This window comes from Xenopus laevis, chromosome 1L (genome assembly GCF_017654675.1).
Source record: "Xenopus laevis strain J_2021 chromosome 1L, Xenopus_laevis_v10.1, whole genome shotgun sequence".
Classification (NCBI taxonomy): Eukaryota; Metazoa; Chordata; class Amphibia; order Anura; family Pipidae; genus Xenopus; species Xenopus laevis.
Genome location: NC_054371.1, coordinates 83,536,570 through 83,558,063, shown reverse-complemented (window position 1 = coordinate 83,558,063; position 21,494 = coordinate 83,536,570). Strand labels below are relative to the sequence as shown.

Sequence of the window (21,494 nt, the reverse complement as noted above, 5' to 3'; positions counted from 1 at the left end):
TTGCAATAACCCAAAGTTTTTGGAGTTTTCAGATGAAAATTCTGCAATAATCGTGAAATTTGTGAATATCTGATTAAAAAAATTCAAAAAAATCTTGAAAATCAGATTTTTTTCCCGCAAACAAATTTTTGGGAAAATGTTATAATAAATAAGAGTAAAAAACCCAAGCGGATTTGATTGGAGTTTGTAGCAGAAAATATTTAGATAAATTCAGACTTTGATAAATAACCCCCTAGGTGTTAATGGATCTTTTCAAAATAAAATGATACATTCATTGTTTTCACTAGCATTCAACCTTCTACCTTGTGTCTCCTGGAGTGTCACATGTATCTTTCACAATTTTTAAAATGTAACAGCCCAGTACACATCAGAGGAATAATGCCACCTAGTGTTAAAAATAGCTTGATGTATATAATACCTATCATTCCAATAAAGCTCCCATTTTTATGAAATGATACACAAGCAGAAATAGCTTTTCTCTGTACACAACATGATTTATTTCACATTACTCTTCAATTGACACTAATATTATAACGAACATAACCTTTGCTCTGAGATTTATGTAATAATCAAGCATTGTAGTGTACTGTTGTATAGGTCAGTATTTCATGGATATGGGTATGGCATCTACAATCCAGAAATTCACTTATGAGAAAGCTGAAAAATGAGAGAAGTCTAGTTTCCTATTTTGTCAACCAATTCTTATCTTATTACCGATTTGAACAATACACCCTTTCTGGAAAACCTCAAGGTCCCAAGGATTCCAGGAAGCTGATCCCATATGTGTACAACAGTAGGGACCTAGTACAGGTATGGGACCTGTTATCCAGAATGCTCGGGACCGACCTGGGCATACCTTATGTCTACTAAAAAAATCATTTTAACATGAATTAAACCCAATAGGATTATTTTGCCTCCAATTAAGGATTAATTATATCTCAGTTGGGATCAAGTACAAGCTACTGTTTTATTATTACAAAGAAAAAGTAAAAGGAAATCATTTTTAAAAATTTGAAAGCTCCCCTTTTTTTGGAGCTTTCTGGATAACGGAGTTCCTAATAAGGGATCCCATACCTGCATTGTTTTATTAAATGTCATTTACTCATCCACACTGCTTCTATAGTAGGCTGGAGAATTATGGAATGTTCTGCTAGAATGCAAACCAGGCTACTTTATTGCCTCCACACTTAGCTTTGGCTCCACACACTGCAATGTATGACATTATTTAAATATATTCTGTGCTGCAAACATGTCAGGTCACAGTAATATCAGACCCAAATCAATAAGTGTAAGCCAATTGCATGCATAGGCACATCTCACAAAGCATTCATTAGATGAACTTCTCCACAAGGCATGCGGTAATTCCTGGGCTCCTTGCTTCCCTTTGCCCTTTACTTTGAATTGTATACATTATGCATTGAAGTAGGTTTTAACTGTGTTTATAGATGCAGAGTACATCATACAGTTGTGTTTCAGCAGAGATTATTTTGCACTTTTAACCACACCTTCGTCTGGTAAACGAGCCTTATAATATTTCAGATATTTGGCCCTTCATATGGATAAGTCTGAATAGCACTTAGCCAAGTGATGTCAGAGGTTTCCAGATTAGGCATGCTATAGTGGCACATAGCAAAGGTTGATAGCCACACAAGTAAAATTGAGATTATTCTGGCTATAGATATGAAGGTGGCCATACAGAAGCAGATATTGCTTGCTAAACAAAACAGTGACCCCCGTCTGATTGAATTGTTGACATAAGTCCAGTAAGGCGACCATGTGCATGACTGCAATAAGTAAAAAGGACTTGCTCATAATCACAAGGTTTGCTCCATCCTGTGTTTTTTTCAGTTTTACCCAAAAGTGTTAATTAGTTTCCTGTCTTGAAATGGTATAGGCAAAATATAAGAATGCAGCCAAGCATTTCCTCAGATATGATTCTAGTGTTTGCATATCATACGTAAACCCAGTTGAATGAGAATTCATCTTAAAATTCTAGTAAAAATTAATCTACAGAAAACTACTAGAAGGGTTAAATTGCATACTATTTTACACGCATACATCATACTTACATCTGAATGTGTTAACGCAATTTTATATATATATATATATATATATATATATATATATATATATATATATATATATATATATATATATATATATATATTATATATATATATATATATATTTTATATATATATATATATATATATATATATATACAGTGGTGTGAAAAACTATTTGCCCCCTTCCTGATTTCTTATTCTTTTGCATGTTTGTCACACTTAAATGTTTCTGCTCATCAAAAACCGTTAACTATTAGTCAAAGATAACATAATTGAACACAAAATGCAGTTTTTAAATGAAGGTTTACGTTATTAAGGGAGAAAAAAACTCCAAATCTACATGGGCCTGTGTGAAAAAGTGATTGCCCCCCTTGTTAAAAAATAACTTAACTGTGGTTTATCACACCTGAGTTCAATTTCAAAGGTTATAAAGCCATTTCTAAAGTTTTGGGACTCCAGCAAACCACAGTGAGAGCCATTATCCACAAATGGCAAAAACATGGAACAGTGGTGAACCTTCCCAGGAGTGGCCGGCCGACCAAAATTACCCCAAGAGCGCAGAGACAACTCATCCGAGAGGCCACAAAAGACCCCAGGACAACATCTAAAGAACTGCAGGCCTCACTTGCCTCAATTAAGGTCAGTGTTCACGACTCCACCATAAGAAAGAGACTGGGCAAAAACGGCCTGCATGGCAGATTTCCAAGGCGCAAACCACTTTTAAGCAAAAAGAACATTAAGGCTCATCTCAATTTTGCTAAAAAAACATCTCAATGATTGCCAAGACTTTTGGGAAAATACCTTGTGGACCGACGAGACAAAAGTTGAACTTTTTGGACGGTGCACGTCCCGTTACATCTGGCGTAAAAGTAACACAGCATTTCAGAAAAAGAACATCATACCAACAGTAAAATATGGTGGTGGTAGTGTGATGGTCTGGGGTTGTTTTGCTGCTTCTGGACCTGGAAGACTTGCTGTGATAGATGGAACCATGAATTCTACTGTCTACCAAAAAATCCTGAAGGAGAATGTCCGGCCATCTGTTTGTCAACTCAAGCTGAAGCGATCTTGGGTGCTGCAGCAGGACAATGACCCAAAACACACCAGCAAATCCACCTCTGAATGGCTGAAGAAAAACAAAATGAAGACTTTGGAGTGGCCTAGTCAAAGTCCTGACCTGAATCCTATTGAGATGTTGTGGCATGACCTTAAAAAGGCGGTTCATGCTAGAAAACCCTCAAATAAAGCTGAATTACAACAATTCTGCAAAGATGAGTGGGCCAAAATTCCTCCAGAGCGCTGTAAAAGAATCGTTGCAAGTTATCGCAAACGCTTGATTGCAGTTATTGCTGCTAAGGGTGGCCCAACCAGTTATTAGGTTCAGGGGGCAATTACTTTTTCACACAGGTTTGGATTTCTTTTCTCCCTAAATAATAAAAACCCTCATTTAAAAACTGCATTTTGTGTTTACTTGTGTTATCTTTGACTAATAGTTAAATGTGTTTGATGATCAGAAACATTTTGTGTGACAAACATGCAAAAGAATAAGAAATCAGGAAGGGGGCAAATAGTTTTTCACACCACTGTATATATATATATATATATATATATATAGCTCCACTACACAAAAATGCAGTAATTCATTAAAAGATTTTCTGACTGTGCACCATCTTCCCAAGTCTACTTAACATATAAAACATTTGAAAAGTTTTTACCTTTTGATCCTTCTTTACCAGGCCTGTTGCTGCAGCAAAATTACCGGCTCCTTCTACTGTCTTGTGTGCAACTGCAGTTACCCCTGTAACTACTGCTCCACCAACATTAGACACCTGCTCTTTGGTCTTCTCAGCAACTGATGAACAATAAAGAAAAGAAAAATAAGTCTGTGCCATGCTCCAGAAGAAAATTTTGTTTGGTTCACAGTCTTTCAAAAATAAAATATGAGAAAAGCAAAGAAATATGTTATAGTATTTAAAGGAGAACTAAACCCCCCTAATGTGAAAAGCCCCTTCCACTGCCCTCTATAGTGCCTCCTTCCTACTTCTGCCCTGCATAGTGCAGTAATGAAAAATGTGCCCCTAATTTTGAAACTCATGTATCTGTGCAGCGTAGCTCAAGGGTGCCATCTTACACATCTTCAGTTTTTTCATATCCTTTTCCTTCACTTCGATCATTCAGTGTCGGACTGGGACACCAGGGGACCACCAAAAAACCTTAGACCAGGGGCCCACCAAAGTTTTTAGACCAGGGGCCCACCCTCAGTACTATTTTCTTCCTCTCCTCACTCAACCTCTATTCTCCTAGTCTCTTTTTTTGCATACTATAATCTATTATTCCATCTATTTAGCCTCTTTGTTCTCATAGAAATAGGGAATGGCCATGAAATAGGCCAAAAGTTTCGCAGCATTAGGGCCCACTGACACCTGGGCCCAACGGGAGTTTTCCTGGTATGCCTGTGGGCCAGTCTGACACTTCACCCATTTACTGAGTTTCCGGCGCATGCACAGTTGACACGAACACCAGCCTCGTACTGGACTGCGCATGAGCCAAATATCTCAGTGTTGGTGTTCCCTTCTGGAAAAAAACCAAGATGCGGAAGATGGCGCCCTTGAGCTGTGCTACTCTGCACAAATACATGAGCACATTTTTCATTAATGCACTATGCAGGGCACAAGCAGGGATGGAGCACTATGGAGGGTAGTGTAACGGGGCTTTTCCCATTAGGGTGATTTAGTTCTCCCTTAAGAGAGATTTTCTCTGCCCATATTTATATTTTTTTTAGCACAGCAGAAAAATTGAACCAGAAAGAATAGAGGATGCATTTCTGAACATATTGAGCATTTAAGGTCTTGTGGCCTTTAGGAGTCAATATTATCACAGTTTGTGTTCAACATGCAGAACACAACTGTCCTGGCACTTTATTATTTTATTTACTTTCTGGCAACAAAAAAGGGCAAATCTTGCCTTTGGCTGAGATTCTAGATACACTGTCACACAAGACAAAGCAAGATCATTTACCCTTTATCCAAAAATCTCATTTATATTTACGACACTGCTGCTTGCAGATAACGGTGGCTGTTTTAACAAAGGGAGTGAAAGAGATAAGCCTGCTTTATGTATATAAATATGTGAAATCAGATCCTCTTATGAGACAGAAAATAACACAATTAAGCAGTGATAATAATGGCATTATGTTAATGTTGTGCTAATACAAGGGTTTTTCCATTTACCATCTATTGTTAAAACAAATTCATTAAAAAAATGATCTTGTATGCATTTTGTGTAAATATGGCTTTCCCAAAACAAATTTGTGGGATAAGAAGAGTCAATGAGGTACTGCAGAGGCAAATTAATGGATAGATCTGCTAAACCTATAGTTATGCCACAGGTTGATACCTTAGGGGCAGATTCCCTAAAGGGCGAAGTGACTAACGCTAGCGAAAATTCACCAGCGTGACATCATTTCGGCACTTCACCAATTCCCGCGCACAGGCGTAACTTCGCTAGTGAACGAGACACACACTAATGATCATTCACACTCTAATGGCAGGTGAATTTTCGGTCAGGCGAAGGGACGTAACTCCGCAAATTCAGTAAGAGGTGGATTTTAATGAATGTTACCTCTGGCACCAGACTTGCCTTCGCCACCTCAGACCAGGCAAAGTGCAATGGAGTGTATAGCACAAAACAAAAACTGTGGTACCGTGTTAGCCAGTAGCAAAAATAACAAATAAAAAAACAAACAAATACAAAAAGTATTGTAGAAGTGATATCTATATTGGCTAACAATTAAAAAAAATACATACATTTTATTGTTAGCCAATATAGGTATCACTTCTACAATACTTTTTGTATTTGTTTGTTTTTTTATTTGTTATTAATGGAGTATATAGGACTTCCTCAATTTTTTTGTCCCAAAAAATGTTGGCGTCTTTTACTTTAAATTTTACCTTAATTTTTTTGGGGGGTAACCGGGTTCTCCCCTAAATTTCCTAAAAATGGCACATAAATGATACACTGAGCTCATGTGTAAGGCATTATAACAAATCTATTTTATGTTATTAAGGTTCCCTGGGCTTGTGTAATGTAATGTATTTGCTGCAACATATACGTCCATTCAACTTTCACTTCCTGCCGTATGCAAATTAGCCAACGCTAGCGAAACTTCGCTTTGCTTGCCAAAGTAATGCTAGCGCAACTTTGCCAACGTTCGGCGCCCTGGACGCAACTTCGCATTTTAGGGAATTAGCGTTGTCCTGTCGAATTTACATCTGGCAAAGTGTTGCGTCGCTTAGGGAACTTGCTCCTTAGTCTAGTTGATAGCTGGATGTAAAAAAATAATAAGATCCCTCTTTTTTAGAAAAAGAACAAATATGTGGCTCAAACTGAATAAGAATTTAAAATAGTAATTTACTATTTATATTGAATAGTAACATTTTAGTACAGTCTCTGCTCTGATTTGTTATTTGGTCTACCCAGAACATAGGTTCAAGATTTTATATGGTCATTTATTTCTCCATTCATTTTAGGACACTTTTAATTCTGTTCCATCCAATACATCTTCCATGCAACTCCAAGTTCTTAATTCCATAGTCCAATTCATTCCCAAAATATTACAGACCCTAAAACAACTATGACTGCTTTTTTTAAAATAATAAGCTGAAATTGACTTGTAGGTTTAGGGGTCATCTATGTTTTTGGAAACATCTAATGGCTCTTAAGTGTCAAAATATACAGGTATGGAACCTGTTATCCAGAATGATCTTTCTGTACTTTGGGTCTCCATACTATAAGTCTACTGTAAAATAATGTAAACAACAAATAAACCTAAAAGGTTGGTTTTGCAGCGTATTACAGCGAAAAAGGAAATCATTTTTAAAAATGTGGATTATGTCATTATAATGGAGTCTATAGGAGACTGGCATTCCGTAATTCGGAGCTTTATGGATAATGGGTTTCCGGATAATAGATCCCATACCTGTATTATAATATTTTGCTAAGATATTCAATATTTACCCTACCACAGCCATAACTATTAAAGTCTATCAGCCTGTATAGGAATGAGTGGTCAAATATTATATTTTAATCAATCAACAGACAATATCCAAAGCACCACCATAAGGAGCAAGCAAGGAGCAGGTTCCTGGATCGTAATTGAGTGTCCCCTGGATTTGTTCAACATGAGAGATCATAAACAGAAAGAGGCAGCTACAACAAGGTGAGCTAAAATGTAGAAGCTAATAAACACTGAAATACAATAGGTACTTCAGTTTTTATATGAGTATAGTAACATTAGTTTCAGAAAACTAGCTTAGATTAACCTTTACAATGTGCTGTATTTGTAAGTCCATCATTATTTATAGGGCACAGATATTGATCTTATCTACAAAGGTGTCCTGAAGATGTCATTTTTTATAATGTTGATATTTTGCAGGACACAAAAGGCCACTACAGTAAGCATGTAATGATGGACATTGGGTCTTGCATTAAAGTTCAAGCTGCTCTGAATACAGTGTTGCTGTCATTTGTACTGTGTCCACAAATTGTGAAAGATGAGTGACTTTTTAAAAAAGTATTTTTAGATTTGCTACAATCAGAAAATATTTGTACAAGTAAGCATTTGGCAATTTTACACCATTTGCCAATATTCCAATTTATACACGAGCAGTAGACTTCATTATTTAATGCTATATTTCATGTATTTAGTCATTGGATGCAAACTATCTTGCATGCATTTAGATTCGATTTGAGGTTTTTTTCTAGATGGCCACTCGATGTTGATGTTTGATTATTTTTCAAAAAGATTATAATATAAAATTGAACCTACCTGTTGTTACTCCATGTACAACACCTTCCTTTGTTTTTGAACCTTAAGATAAAATGACAAGTAGATATCAGTTGAATTGAAAAAAAGCAAAGTGGGTGGCTATCAATACATATTTTTGAAAATTATATTATTTATACACATAGCTGTAAAGACATTTCCACTCTATCCGCTTAGAATGGGGGTCCCCAACCTTTTTTTACCAGTGAGCCACATTCAAATGCAAAAGGTTGGGGAGCAACAAAAGCATGAAAAAGTTCCTGTAGATGACAAAAAGGGTTGTGATTGGCTATTTGGTAGCCCCCTATGTGGAATGGCAGCCTATGAGAGGCTCTGTTTGGCAGTACACCTGGTTTTTATACAACCAAAACTTGCCTAAAATCCAGGTATTCAAAAATAAACACCTGCTTTGAGGCCACTGAGAGCAACATCCAAGGGGTTGGTGAGCAACATGTTGCTCGTGAGCTACTGGTTGGGGATCACTGGTTAGAATATATAATCAAAGCTTAGTGCAGAGGCAGATTTATAAATGATCCAATGGGGAATTCAAGTTTCCTGCAGGATTCCTAGCTATTCAAGCCTTTATTGAATTAAATATTTGCTTACCCTTCCAGAGATTTCATAGCTCAACCCCCAAAAGATTCACTAGTTACTAGTCTTAAGTTTTGAATCCCATAAAAGGATGTTATGTTTCTTCTAGAGAATCTGATTAATACTGATATATTTATACACATAGCTGTAAAGATATTTCCATAGTGTAGAAACAATTTTCAAGAGGATCATTCAAAGAGCTATAAAATGTGATCAATGCATGATCAGTTATGTATTGGTCGTTGCATTAATAATTAGTAATGTCAGGTCTCTTGCACTCCATTTTATAGCACAGTGACCTCCTGCAGGGCAGGGTAGAGACATGCATGAGTGTGTTTTTTCAGACCCATGCCCAACCTATACCCAATTATCCACATTTTTTCCTGTATACATGTACTCCTGACCCAACCCTGGCATAAGCGGCACATAAGCCAGAAGCAATGTCACATAAACCAGAAGTGCAGTTTTCACCATGAAAGAGAAAACATTCATTTTCCCACTTCCAAATTGGCCACCTACAGTACATCTACCCACCTGCAGCTAATCCTGCAGCTAATACTGATCTTGTGCCTTTGCTCTGCTCTTCTCAGCTTTAGGTTATCACACTTTATTAAAGGGATACTGTTGCTGGAAAACATGTTTTTTTTTCAAAACAAATCAGTTAACAGTGCTGCTCCAGCACTGAAATCCATTTTTTAAAAGAGCAAACTGTTTTTTTTTTTATATTTTATATTTTTATAAATCTGACATGGTGCTAGACATGATGTGCATTTCCCAGGTGCCCCCAACCATGTGTCTTCCATGTGATATACTTCAGTCACTCTTTACTGCTACACTGCAAGTTGGAGTGATATCAACCCCTCCCTTCCCTCCCCTTAGTAGCCCACTAGCAGCCTATCAACAGAACAATTGGCAAGTTACCAGATAGCAGTTAGTTGACATCTCTGCTGAAGAATTTGTTTGCATTGCTTAAAGTTTTCCCTGCTTTTTCCTGCTTGGGTGCTACCAAAAGGTGGGACTAAAGAGCACTACTTGGGTCATATTAAAGTACAATGAGAAGAGGAGAAACAATAGCCATCTCAAAACAGTTCCATCATGAAGTGCTGGCTCCTTCTCAAAGCTCAGAAAGTCTCTACACCAATAGTACAGCTAAAAAATGTTTTGTTGGTTTATGAATACAATTTTAAATGGTAGTAAACAATTTGCAATGTAAACAGTGTAATTTAGAAATTAAAAGTAAACCATAAAAATAATAAGAATCCCTTTAACTTTACAGTTCTTGTTAGTTTTTGCCTCACAAAACTTTTTATGCACTGCTTTTTGACATTTTACATTTATGGTGAAAGCTTTAATGGGCAATAAATATTTGAAAGGAATAAATAAATGAAATAAATATTTTCTAACTAATGAAAATTTAGAGATGCAAATAAATGCTCATTCTGTTCATTCTGCTGTCTTGGCTTATACATACCCTGTTTGTGTGATGCAAGCACAATTTGGAAATCACTAGTTTTAAGACATGCTATAAAATCATGCATGTACCAATTTTTTCCTGGGTTTAAAGTTTAATATATTTACCTAATTATAGGCTGTAGCTATTAACAGCGTGTAGAACCTACCACACAGTATCACAGTGGTGTGCAAACTAAATCTCTAGGTATATTTAATAGAATTAAACTGTCTAATATTTGAAAATCAATCTTGAAGAGCAGCAGGACATATATTGTTTGAAAAACCAAAGTATAGCCAAAAGTATAACCAAAATTGCAGTAAAGAAAGGTTTCTATATCCCTTTTTACTGTTTTCAGTTACTGCCTTGTAACCAATCAGTGGAAACCAAGAGAGCTGCAAAGCTGGAAGTAGTGTTCTGTTATGTTAGACATCCACACACTCCAGCCTTTTTCATTACATTTTTGGCTATCTAACTATATTAGAAACATTTTTTATTTTGCACATTGTGTATTTATCCAGTTTTTATTTTTACACTGAACAATTCCTTTAAAGGAGAACTAAACCCTAGAAACAAATACCTTACTTTATATACTGAACTTACAGAAAAATAACCACATTAAAATCATGAGGAAACCTTGTTACAAATTCCAAATGCTGCTCTCAATTTAGGGGCATGTATGATTCTATTTATATTTTCTAAAATACATTCCAATGTGAAAGTCATATAAAATTAAGGATTTCACCTCTTGTTCCACTTAGGGGCCCATTTATTATCCCTCGATATTTTTTCTGGCCGAGGTTTTTTGGTATTTTAAAATTCAAATTCCATAACCCTGTATTCCCTCATTTGGGGATCCAACCCCTTTTTAAAAAAATCTAATGTATCAGCCTGTACAACTGATTCAGGGAGAGAATTCCACATCTTCACAGCTCTCACTGTAAAAAATCCCTTCCGAATATTTAGCTGGAACCTCTTTTCTTCTAATTGGAATGGGTGACCTTGTGTCAGCTTGAAAGACCTACTGGTAAATAAAGCATTAGAGAGATTATTATATGATCCCATCATATATTTATACATAGTTATCACCCCTTAAGTTCCTCTTCTCCCCAATTAGACCAGTCTTTCCTAGCTAAGATTTTACCTTGTACCAGCTTCTCTGTACCCTCTCTAATACAATAATGTCCTGTTTGAGTGATGGAGACCAAAACTGTACAGCATATTCTAGATGGGGCCTTACTAGTGCTCTATACAGTGGAAGAATTACCCCTTCCTGCCATGAATCAATGCCCCTTTTAATACAGCTCAAAACTTTATTTGCCCTTGATGCTGCTGACTGTGATTGCTTGCTACAGCCAAGTTTATCATGTACAATGACTCCAAGGTCCTTTTTCCATAATGGATTTGCCTAGTGCAGTCCCATTAAGGGTATAAGTGGCTTGGATATTTTTAGATCTCAGGTGCATGACTAGATTTATCAACATTGAATCTCATTTGCCAATTAGCTGCCCAGATTGCCAGTTTGTCAAGATCCTGTTGCAAGGATGTGTTATCTGCAAACCCGATAGATTACTTACAATACCCTCCCCATAGTGATTAATGAAAAGTTTAAATAAAAGTGGACCCAATACCGAGCCCTGAGGGACTCCACTAAGAACCTTACTCCAATTAGCAACAACCACCCTCTGTACTCAATCCTGTAGCCAATTTCCAATCCATGTGCAAACAACTTCATTAAGCCCAAAAGACCATAGTTTAGAAATCAGTCATTTGTGGGGCACGGTATCAAACGATTTGCCAAAATCCAAATAGATCACATCTACTGCCCCCCCCACTGTCCAGCATCTTCCTTACTTCATCATAAAAAGCAATCAAATTTGTCTGACATGACCTTTCATAAAGCCATGCTGATTGCCATTCACTAGGACAACATTTTGAATGTGATCCCTTAGCAAGCCTTCAAAGAATTTGCCCACCACAGATGTCAAATTTACTGGCCTATAATTGCCATGCTGAGATCATAATCCCTTTTTAAATATTGGGATGATATTATCTTTTCTCCAATCCATAGGTACCATACCAGATGAAAGCGAATCTGAATCAGAAATATGGGTCGGTCTAAAACTGAACTAAGCTCTCTTAGAACTCGGGGGGGGGGTAAGCCATCTGACCCTGGCGCCTTGTTTACATTTGAATTTTCAATGCAAACTCTTAATAAATCTGCCTCCTAATGTTGAAATGATTTTTAGGTGATTTAAGGTATGCATATCCAAATTAAGGAAAGATCCCTTATCGCAATGCACTGTAGTTCACCTGTCAGGAAAGAAAATCCAGTCACTTGATTCTTACCATCGACACACGGGTAGGTCATCATTAGTCAGAAAGCACATCACACATTCATTTTCTGTATGATCCAGTTGAGCAGTTCATGGTTCAACAGATCAGAAAAATTAGTCTGGCCAAATCTGATGCATTTAATGACCTGTGTGGGGGTTATGTTCAGTATGGACTTTTGATTCCATTATCACTTATTTTGCCTTGGCTTTAAATAGAATATTACGTGTGCGCAAAAACTAGAAATGCACCTTTCTCACATACAAAAGTTATTGAGCCAAATACATTTTTTGCATGGTAGGCAATATGGATGCTTAGACTATGCAATTTAAGTTGGTACAACAGGTCAATGCAGATTACTTTGAAGCATTTCACCATACAAAAGTTGCTAGCAGTATGAGCAAACCAATTGACTTTGATTACAGTATTTCACTGCTGGCTTTTTTTGGTATGAACATGCCTTTTGGTTATAATGACGGCACCCAACCAGATCTATATGTTACAAGCTAAAGATATGGATATAGGAGATGCTATAATCAAGAGTTACTTCACCACAAACATTAGTGACCTTGTGAGTTCTTTAATGGAGACTGAGATTAGTAATCCTTTTTAATCATCTCTTTTATTACTCAGGTTAAATCATTGCTAATTTCTCATACAATTTTTCATGTTTGTAAAAAAGTTTTATTCTGTCAGTTTTGATGGATTACTTGGCTTTGTTTTGAGGCCAGAGTTCATATTTACTACAGACATAAATGAAATAATAATTTAAGTTGATATATTGCTTGTGATCTTATCCTGAACAGACTTATAAATCGTAAGAGTTATTTAGAATGAAATTCCTTTTAAGTCCCATGATTAGCTCTCCTAACGAAATTCAGCAGGCATAATGAAGATGACAGAATATCTTAGGCATCATGCACATGTGCAGCTTTAATGTTGCTCCATTCATCCAATTCCAGTAGCACTGACATTCTTCCCATTTTCAATGCAAATATCAACTGCATGACTCAACTGTATGCAATATTAATGCAGTCAAACTATATGTTATTCTTTAATAAAAAAATGTGCTGTATTTGAAATACACACATAAAGTCAGATGTGATGTGATAGAGATAAGTTTGTTACTGCGACACCTATTAAAGTGTTTGGGCTATATATATATATATATATATATATATATATATATATATATATATATATATATATATATATATATATATATATATATAGAGATAGAGATAGATATATATAGATAGATATAGATATATATATAGATATAGATATAGTATATTCTAGTATATTCTATTCTATAGTATATATATATATATATATATATATATTCTCTTCTGACTACTCAGATAGAGATACATAGGCATGCAGCTAAACAGATTGGACCCAAGATGAGGTATGCGGTCACCCCTTATGGTAATTGCACTAATCAGACCGGAAAAGATGTCTTTGAAACCTCATCAAAATAGCTGGTAAATAAGAATGACAATAATAACAATATAGTAGTAAACCAAAACATCAATATGTGCATATGTGAACTTAGTCTCTCTAAAACTTATATCATAACTTATTATCAGCCTTTGTGACACATGCTCACATAGCAGTTACTGTTTTATTTGTGATTTGTGTCATTCTGTAGATGTCTTTGATCATAGTTTCTGTGTGACAGCAAATATTTCAACAACGACAAAAAAAATCATGGCTAATGCATATAGAAACATATTGGCACAACTCTTGTCTCTTCCATTGCGTGATAAATGTTTGCACTTTATATTTCCAATTGTTTTTGTGCCATATGTTACAGTATGTCTATATCGTACTCAAGCTTGACAAACTCTGATATTTTTTCAGTCCAGCAGGTATACAATAAATCACAAGGGCAATCTAATTCCATTACACAGATGAAGTAAGGTTGATTTAGCTCCAGTTTAAAACTGATACCCCAAATGTAATAAAGGGCACTAAGTTTTCCTAAGATCAGTAATGCATAGCAACCAATGTGATGTTTGCTTTTAAACAGGTGACCAGTAAATGCGTCCTTCTGATTGGATGCTATGGGTTACTGCTCCTGGGCAGACTTTGAGTGCCTTTTCTTACATAACCCCCATAGGCTTTTAGGTGGAACAGAACCACATATAGTAGAGAGTAGTTTATACTGTATGTGTTAGACTTACATTGGAAACAATGCTATATATTTTTATAGATATTTAAGTACTGCATACACTTTATGGTTTGGGGTCATCATTTCCAAATAGAACTGCACTAAATTATAAATTGTTTAAAGGAGGTTGTGGTTGTGGGTTGCAAATATCACATTTATGTTACTGACAACTCAGTTTCATATGTGCCAACACTCCTTAACTTGTGCATCTGAATGACGTACAAATTGGTGGGTTGGTAAGGGGATACCTATAAGACACTCGGTATTCTCATCACGTTCGGCGCTGATCCAGGACACGATTTGCAGACTACAGCATCGGTGTAAAAAGTAGGCTTTATTTCAACACACACATGGTTGTGTGTGTTGAAATAAAGCTGAATATACTGAATGCCGGCGGTAAGTGGCTGGCTTCTCACACAGGCTGCGACCAGGAGAACACAGCGATACTGGGTGAGCTCCGATGTGGATCGCATCATCTTTTGTATAATTACCTGGTAAGGGGATACCTACATGCATTCCCCCCACCCCTCTTAAATCGAGCACTGCCTAAATCTAGTGGTGCTCAATCTAAGAGGCATGTCACTGGTCTCTCCTTGACTTTGCACACCTGCATTGTAATTGACCCATAAGGAGTTACTTGCTTCCTCTGCTTCCATATTAATTGGCACCTAAAATAAGTGCTAAAGGGTGCAATTGCACAATTTAGGGCACTGCTCACTTAGCACTCTCCAAAGTGCTGATCAGTGTGTGGTCTGTTCCTTGCACTGGCTATACTATTGTTGTCACATTCAGCAAAGCAAAGGGAGTTCTGTACTTAATGACTTCCTTGAGCAGGCATTAAGTATAGAGTTTCAGATATACATTGTGTTCACCAATGTATGCATGTATAATTTTATTTGTAAAGCGCTCCTTGAGGGCAAAGCAGTGCACAGCAAAACAAATTAGTAGTAACAAACAAGGGGACCCCGTGATAAGATTTTGGACTCGGTGTACAATATGATTTTTTCTATTTTGCAACTTAACCTAGTAAAAACCCCTACTGAAGCCCTCTTGGGAGTCCCCCCTAAAATAGTTCCTAAACTGAAGCTAATGGGAGGGTAACATACAGACACAATTCAGAGGGGTATTAAGGTGCTGTGGGTTACAGTTTGTCACACTGTTCAGGTGTTATCCGGGTGCTCCCAGAGGTAGTCTTTGAGTTTTGTTTTAAAAATACTGAAGGAGGATTCTCTCCTGAGAGATTCAGGAATGGCATTCCAAATGTAAGGAGTCGCAAGAGAGAAGGGTTTGATACGGGAAACAGCAGTATTAGTGGTGGGTACAACCAAGCGGTTGCTCTGAGAGGAGCGGAGGTTTCGGACAGGAACATATAGAGAAACAAGAGATGAGATGTAGTTAGGTGCAGAGGAATGAAGGGCTTTGAAGGTTATGAGGAGGCGTTTATAAGTTATTCTTTGTTTTATAGGAAGCCATGATAAGGACTTCAGCAGCGGAGGGGCCTGTACCCTTTTGGATGAGAGGAGGATAATTCTCTCAGCAGTGTTTAATACAGACTGTAGAGGGGAGAGATGGAGTTAGGGAGGCCAGTTAGTAGAAGGTTGCAGTAATCTAGCCTGGATAGGATGAGAGCATGCATGAGCATCTTGGATGTATCAGGTGAAAGGAAGGGACGGATTTTTGCAATATTGCGTAAGATAAAGTGACAGGTTTTGACAGTGGTGTTAATATGATCAGAGAAGTAGAGAGAGGAGTCAAAGATTACCCCCAGACAGCGAGCTGAGTTGACAGGATTAATGAGCATGCCATCAATAGAGATGGTAAATAGGGGAGTAGGACCAGGCTTAGGTGGGAAGATGATGTATTCAGTTTTTGTTAGGTTGAGTTTGAGGTGGCGCTGGTTCATCCAATTTGAGATAGCCAGGAGGCAGTTAGAGATTTGAGCCTCTGTTTCAGCTGAAGGGGTGGATAAATATATTTGGGTATCATCAGCATACAGATGATAATTAAAGCCAAATGAATTGATGAGATCTCCCAAAGTGGATGAGAGTGTAAAGGGAGAACAACAGCGGACCAAGTACAGAGCCTTGCGGCACCCCCACATTAACTGGAGATGAGGTTTTGTTATCATAGGAGACAGTGAATGATAGGTTAGAAAGGTAAGAAGAGAGCCAAGATGCGGCTTGGTTACGGATGTCAATCAAATACAGAATCTGCATCAGGAGAGAGTGATCAACTGTATCAAATGCAGATGATAGGTCAAGGAGGAGAAGGATGGAGAAGTGACCTTTGGCTTTGGCAACCTGAAGATCATTTGTAACTCTGCACAAAGCAGTCTCAGTAGAGTGACCAGGCCGGAAACCAGATTGCAGAGGGTCCAACATATCATGGGTGTGTAGAAAGTTAGTAATACTGGAGAACACAATATGCTCTAGGAGTTTAGAGGCAAGTGGTAGAAGGGAGACAGGACGGTAATTTGATAGACAGGATGGGTCAAGCATGGCCTTTTTAAGAATAGGCTTTACACAGGCCTGTTTGAAAGGAGGGAAGGTTCCAGAAGCCAGAGAAGAATTGAAGATGTGAATTGAAGTAGTGGTGTAAGCTCTGCAATACAGTGTTTGAGCAGAGAAGAGGGCATAGGGTCAAGGGGGAGGTGCATAACACTTTGGGACTGTGATTGCCCCTTTCCTTTTGTTTAAAGGAACTATCAGGATAGCACCTCCCATGCACCTTGTGAGCATCTTCTGATTGAAGCACATGTATGGGACATCTAAAGTCATTGTAACGGTCGGCACCCAACACCAGAACAAACATCAGGCACCCTGGTCTCGGCTCATGCTTCACCAGTAGTGTGACCGCCTTTGGGCCTCGGGAGGAGCCCTCGGCTTACTTGGATGCCACCTGGACTTAAACGAGAGGTGTAAGATGAGGGTTCTGGATTGGCAGAGGGGCACGACTGTAGAGCAAAGTCTTTGGACAGAAGGTCGTGGTGTAAGGCGTGAGGCAATAGAGTAGTCAGATCAGGCTGGGTCGAGACAGGCAGAAAATCAGCGTAACAATTCAGGCTGGGTCTGGGCAGGCAGCGTACAAAGCGAGGTCTGGCAGGCAAGGGTCAAAACCGGGAGATCAGAGGGGATGAGGCAGAATCGTGTCACATAACAGGCAAGGGTCAGGTTCCAGAGTTCAGAGTAGTAAAACAGCCAGGCAGGGTCAAAAACAGGAATCAAACAGACAAGAAGCTGAACAGCACAAAGTACAAGGCACCAGGAACAAACCTATCACAGGCAACATAAAATTAACCAATACCCCTTTAAATATTTGAATTTGGCGCCATTGCGCGCTGACATCATACGTCAGTGCGCCTTTAAATGGCGAGAATGCGCGCGGCGCGCGCACTAGGAGGGAAGCCGGCAAACGGAGCGGCGTGGTGGGCGTCCCCGCCGCACCACTAGACCACCAGGGTAAGAGTTCCTGACAGTCTTACACTAATGGTAGCCCTTATATGGCAGGTACTAATGTACTATTGACATTTAAATATTTCTGACCTATATATTATATAAAGGCCTTTTTTTAAAAAAAACAATAACGAGTCAATCTAATATAAGCGGCAACGTTTAGCCACAACAATCAATGAGATGTTTGTTATAATAATTGGGGGTTGCCAAACATCAGGTACCCCCACTGATTATAACTTCTTCTTCTAACCTCATACCCCAGCCTGGAGCTCCTGTTTGCTGAAAAACTGCACCCGCCAGGGGTACTTTTGATTAAGTACCACTTAATGGTCTTCTTCCAATTCTTCAATCTTCTCTTTGGCCTTTGTAAGCTCAATAGAGAGAAAAGTCAGATTTATGATTCTAATTTCAGCTTTTCACTCTATTGCACATGCACACCAAGACAGGAAAGTAGAAGAAGATTCAGAACAAGAATATGGCATCTTGGTGGTCCTGCCACGGACCACGGACCAGTGCACTTTTCTGCGAACAGGATCACCAGTCTAGGGTATCAGGTAAGAGATTATTATCACTAGGAGGTGCATAACGCTTTGGGACTGTGATTGCCCCTTTCCTTTTGTTTAAAGGAACTAGCAGGATAGCACCTCCCATGCCTTCTTGGTTCAGGTTACAATTGTATAACCTTTATTTTTAAATAACTTATTTCTTTGTAGTGAGATTGGCAGGGGTAGGGATGCAATTGGTGTATTTTTCAATCAAAGAGACTGTAAAATAGAATGGAATGATGTATTGAGAGCAAAGCATACAGCATTTCAGTGTATACACACACACACACACATATATGTGTGTTTGTGCATTCCTGAAATATCGAAAAGGAATCATTTTTACATAACAATTTTCTCCTGTGGGAGTTTACAGCATCCAAGGCAGCCATTATATGTGTGCTAAGTATGCTAGGACATCAGGCTATAATGTGTCTTGTCCAGGGTCACAAGGAGATGTCACAGGGAATCAAATCAAACCATATATGAAATGAACAAATTAAGGAGCACTAATGTACATATGCAAATAAAGGAGCAATATGCAGCATTCCATTTAAATAATGTTAAATGTATGTTGAGGAAATTATACCTATGCACAAGCTTTTTAGCTCTACAGGCTAAGAACAGTCCTACCCTGTGTATGGTTTTTACAGTAGTGTAAACAGACACAGGACTCATTTCCAGATTATGAAAACGACACTATCTGCTAATCTCTACCAAGGGTAAAATATGAATACTATGTATATACTTATGAATATAATTAAGCAGGGACAGCTTGCGCTTTAATACATGTTGAGCATCACATTTCTAGTTTAAGTAGGCTCATTAAGTACTTACACTAAAATATTGTTTTTCATTTCCTTCGCAAATATGAGTTTCACAAATAATGAGGTGCTTATACATAACACCGCTTTCAACAATTTTCAGGAGCTCGTTGGGAGCTTCACAATATTTGTACCGTATATAGTGAGCTGATGGTAACTGAAGGACACTTGCAACAGTGTGTTTTCACTCCAAAGATGGACTTAGCAATAATTAATTTAACACTTGTTAACCTATGTGGTGGGTGGGCGCGTGGTAATACACCCTTATGTGGTTATTTAAAGCTTTGTATTGCCCGAACATGTAGTGTGGACTGCAATAAACTTGCACACTAGCAGTAATCTTGCATTGTTGTCCTTCTGTCCCCCACTTTGAAGTCATACATTAGACACAGGCCTGAGAAAGCCAAAACCACAGGGATTTGACATACTTGACGTGATAGTAGTAAACATTTTATTTCATTTTATTGCGTTAGCTGTCACACTCTATAACAATCATGAATTTTATAGGATTCAGAAGAGCTCATATTTTAGTTTCCCTATTCAGTGATTTCTGATATGTTCTGGTGGTGCTTTAGAGCCTGATATTCTGTGAAGTCTCTGTGAAAGCCTTCCCACCAAAGCATTCCTCCCATTTACTTGCATTTATTCATGAGTGGAAGATGATATACTGTTTGGGTTTAAATTAGTAACAGATTGTTCTGTTCCATTGATTTCTGGAGAATGTCAGTATCAGCCCAAGCAATATGGCACCCAATATTCATAGGTATGACTGTACATATGTGCCCTGTGTACACAATATAATATGCATATTTTAGTTTTAAGAGAACTAAGTTTGGTGTTGTGATTATAAAAATCTAGGGTTCCTGGACCACATTTTAGGTCCTTTGTAGATTTAAGTGTGTCCTGTAATCCTCCCTAATTCACCTTTCTGGTCTGGTTCCTATTCCTCTCTCCCTTGCCTGGGCACTTGCATAAATATAATAATGTGTACACTCTTCTATACTACAGAGCTGCAGAATATATTAAAATTGGTCCCTTTTCCTTAATTTTGTAATTGTCATTATCAAGAGTAGCAGATAAATCCTATTTATATCATATGCAATGTATTTGCAAAATACCTTAAAAAGTAACAATATTGTGTAATGACCAGACAGTCAATTTTCAAGCCTGTATTGTAGTGGTCAGTTTTATGGCTTAAAAAGCAGCACAGTAGGGTATTGCTTCTAAAACATACTTGAATGGGATTTCCCACAAAGGAGATGCTCTGTGATCTCCAGGGGGTACAGATCTATACTGCCCTAGACAACTACCTCTACAAACTTCTATACACAATAAACAAATGTTAAAGGGTATTTACATTTGTATTCCAAGGACACACAAGACAAATTATATTTCCTATTATCCCTATTTGCAGGGTGATGAGAAATGGAGATAAGGATGGTAATTGAACAGAAGACATTATATTGATTAGTTTTTTACCTACCCACATAGAGAACACCCTCTTTTGTCTTTCCTGCTGCTTCTGCCACTCCCTGTTTGGTTTTTTCTGCAGCTGCCACAACACCCTCTTTAGCTTTGGAAAGCCCTTTCATGAATACATCCATAGCTAATAAATTTATTCTAGCGGTTCTGTAAAATAGAAATACATACATACACATTAGGACAGGTAATTTGATTATATTGCTACAAGTAACTCTTCTAAACAGAATACACAATAAAAAAATCTATTAACTGATTAGAACACAATTTTAAAGCAATCTGTCCGCGCAACCCTTGTCTATCTTTAATCAGATAGATAATATATATATATATATATAATATATATATATATATATACACACACAAAATTGATATGAAACATGAAACGCCATTTGTTTATTACTTCTGTACTATATTGCAACATGCAACAGATTATTTCAAACAGAACTCGTGGATGTATAATGGTAGTATTTTTATAAATGTGCAAATGACTGCCAAAATATTGTAAATGATAATGTACTAGTTCATTGTCAAGATTAAAAAGCATTACAATAATTATTTGTAATTCAATTAAAACTTTAGGAGAAAACGGAACCCCTATTGTTGAAATTTGAAATGTACCCAATTAATATGTATTTGAGATGTTTGATAGATGACGGAGACAAAAGTGTGTGTGTGTCTGAAAGACTCTGTCTTTCTATAGATATGTATGCGTGTGTGTGCAAGAATGAATATATATAAGTGTGTTTGTATGCGAGA

At 37.5% G+C, this 21,494-nt stretch overlaps 1 protein-coding gene across 2 annotated transcripts in view; it reads right to left on the bottom strand.

Annotated features, from left to right (window-relative positions):
• Positions 1-21,494, bottom strand: part of snca.L (synuclein alpha L homeolog) — a 68,697-nt gene that overhangs the window by 46,576 nt on the left and 627 nt on the right. Inside the window, exons 1-4 of one of the 2 annotated variants that reach the window (XM_041563723.1) lie at positions 21,357-21,473; positions 20,740-20,885; positions 7,894-7,935; positions 3,782-3,918 (exon numbers count right to left, since the gene is read on the bottom strand). In XM_041563723.1, coding sequence (XP_041419657.1) covers positions 3,782-3,918; positions 7,894-7,935; positions 20,740-20,860 — 300 coding nt within the window. In that variant the 5' untranslated portion in view covers positions 20,861-20,885; positions 21,357-21,473. Of the gene's footprint in view, positions 1-3,781; positions 3,919-7,893; positions 7,936-20,739; positions 20,886-21,356; positions 21,474-21,494 lie in introns of those variants that run through there. The other variant, NM_001087154.1, reaches the window with a different exon arrangement.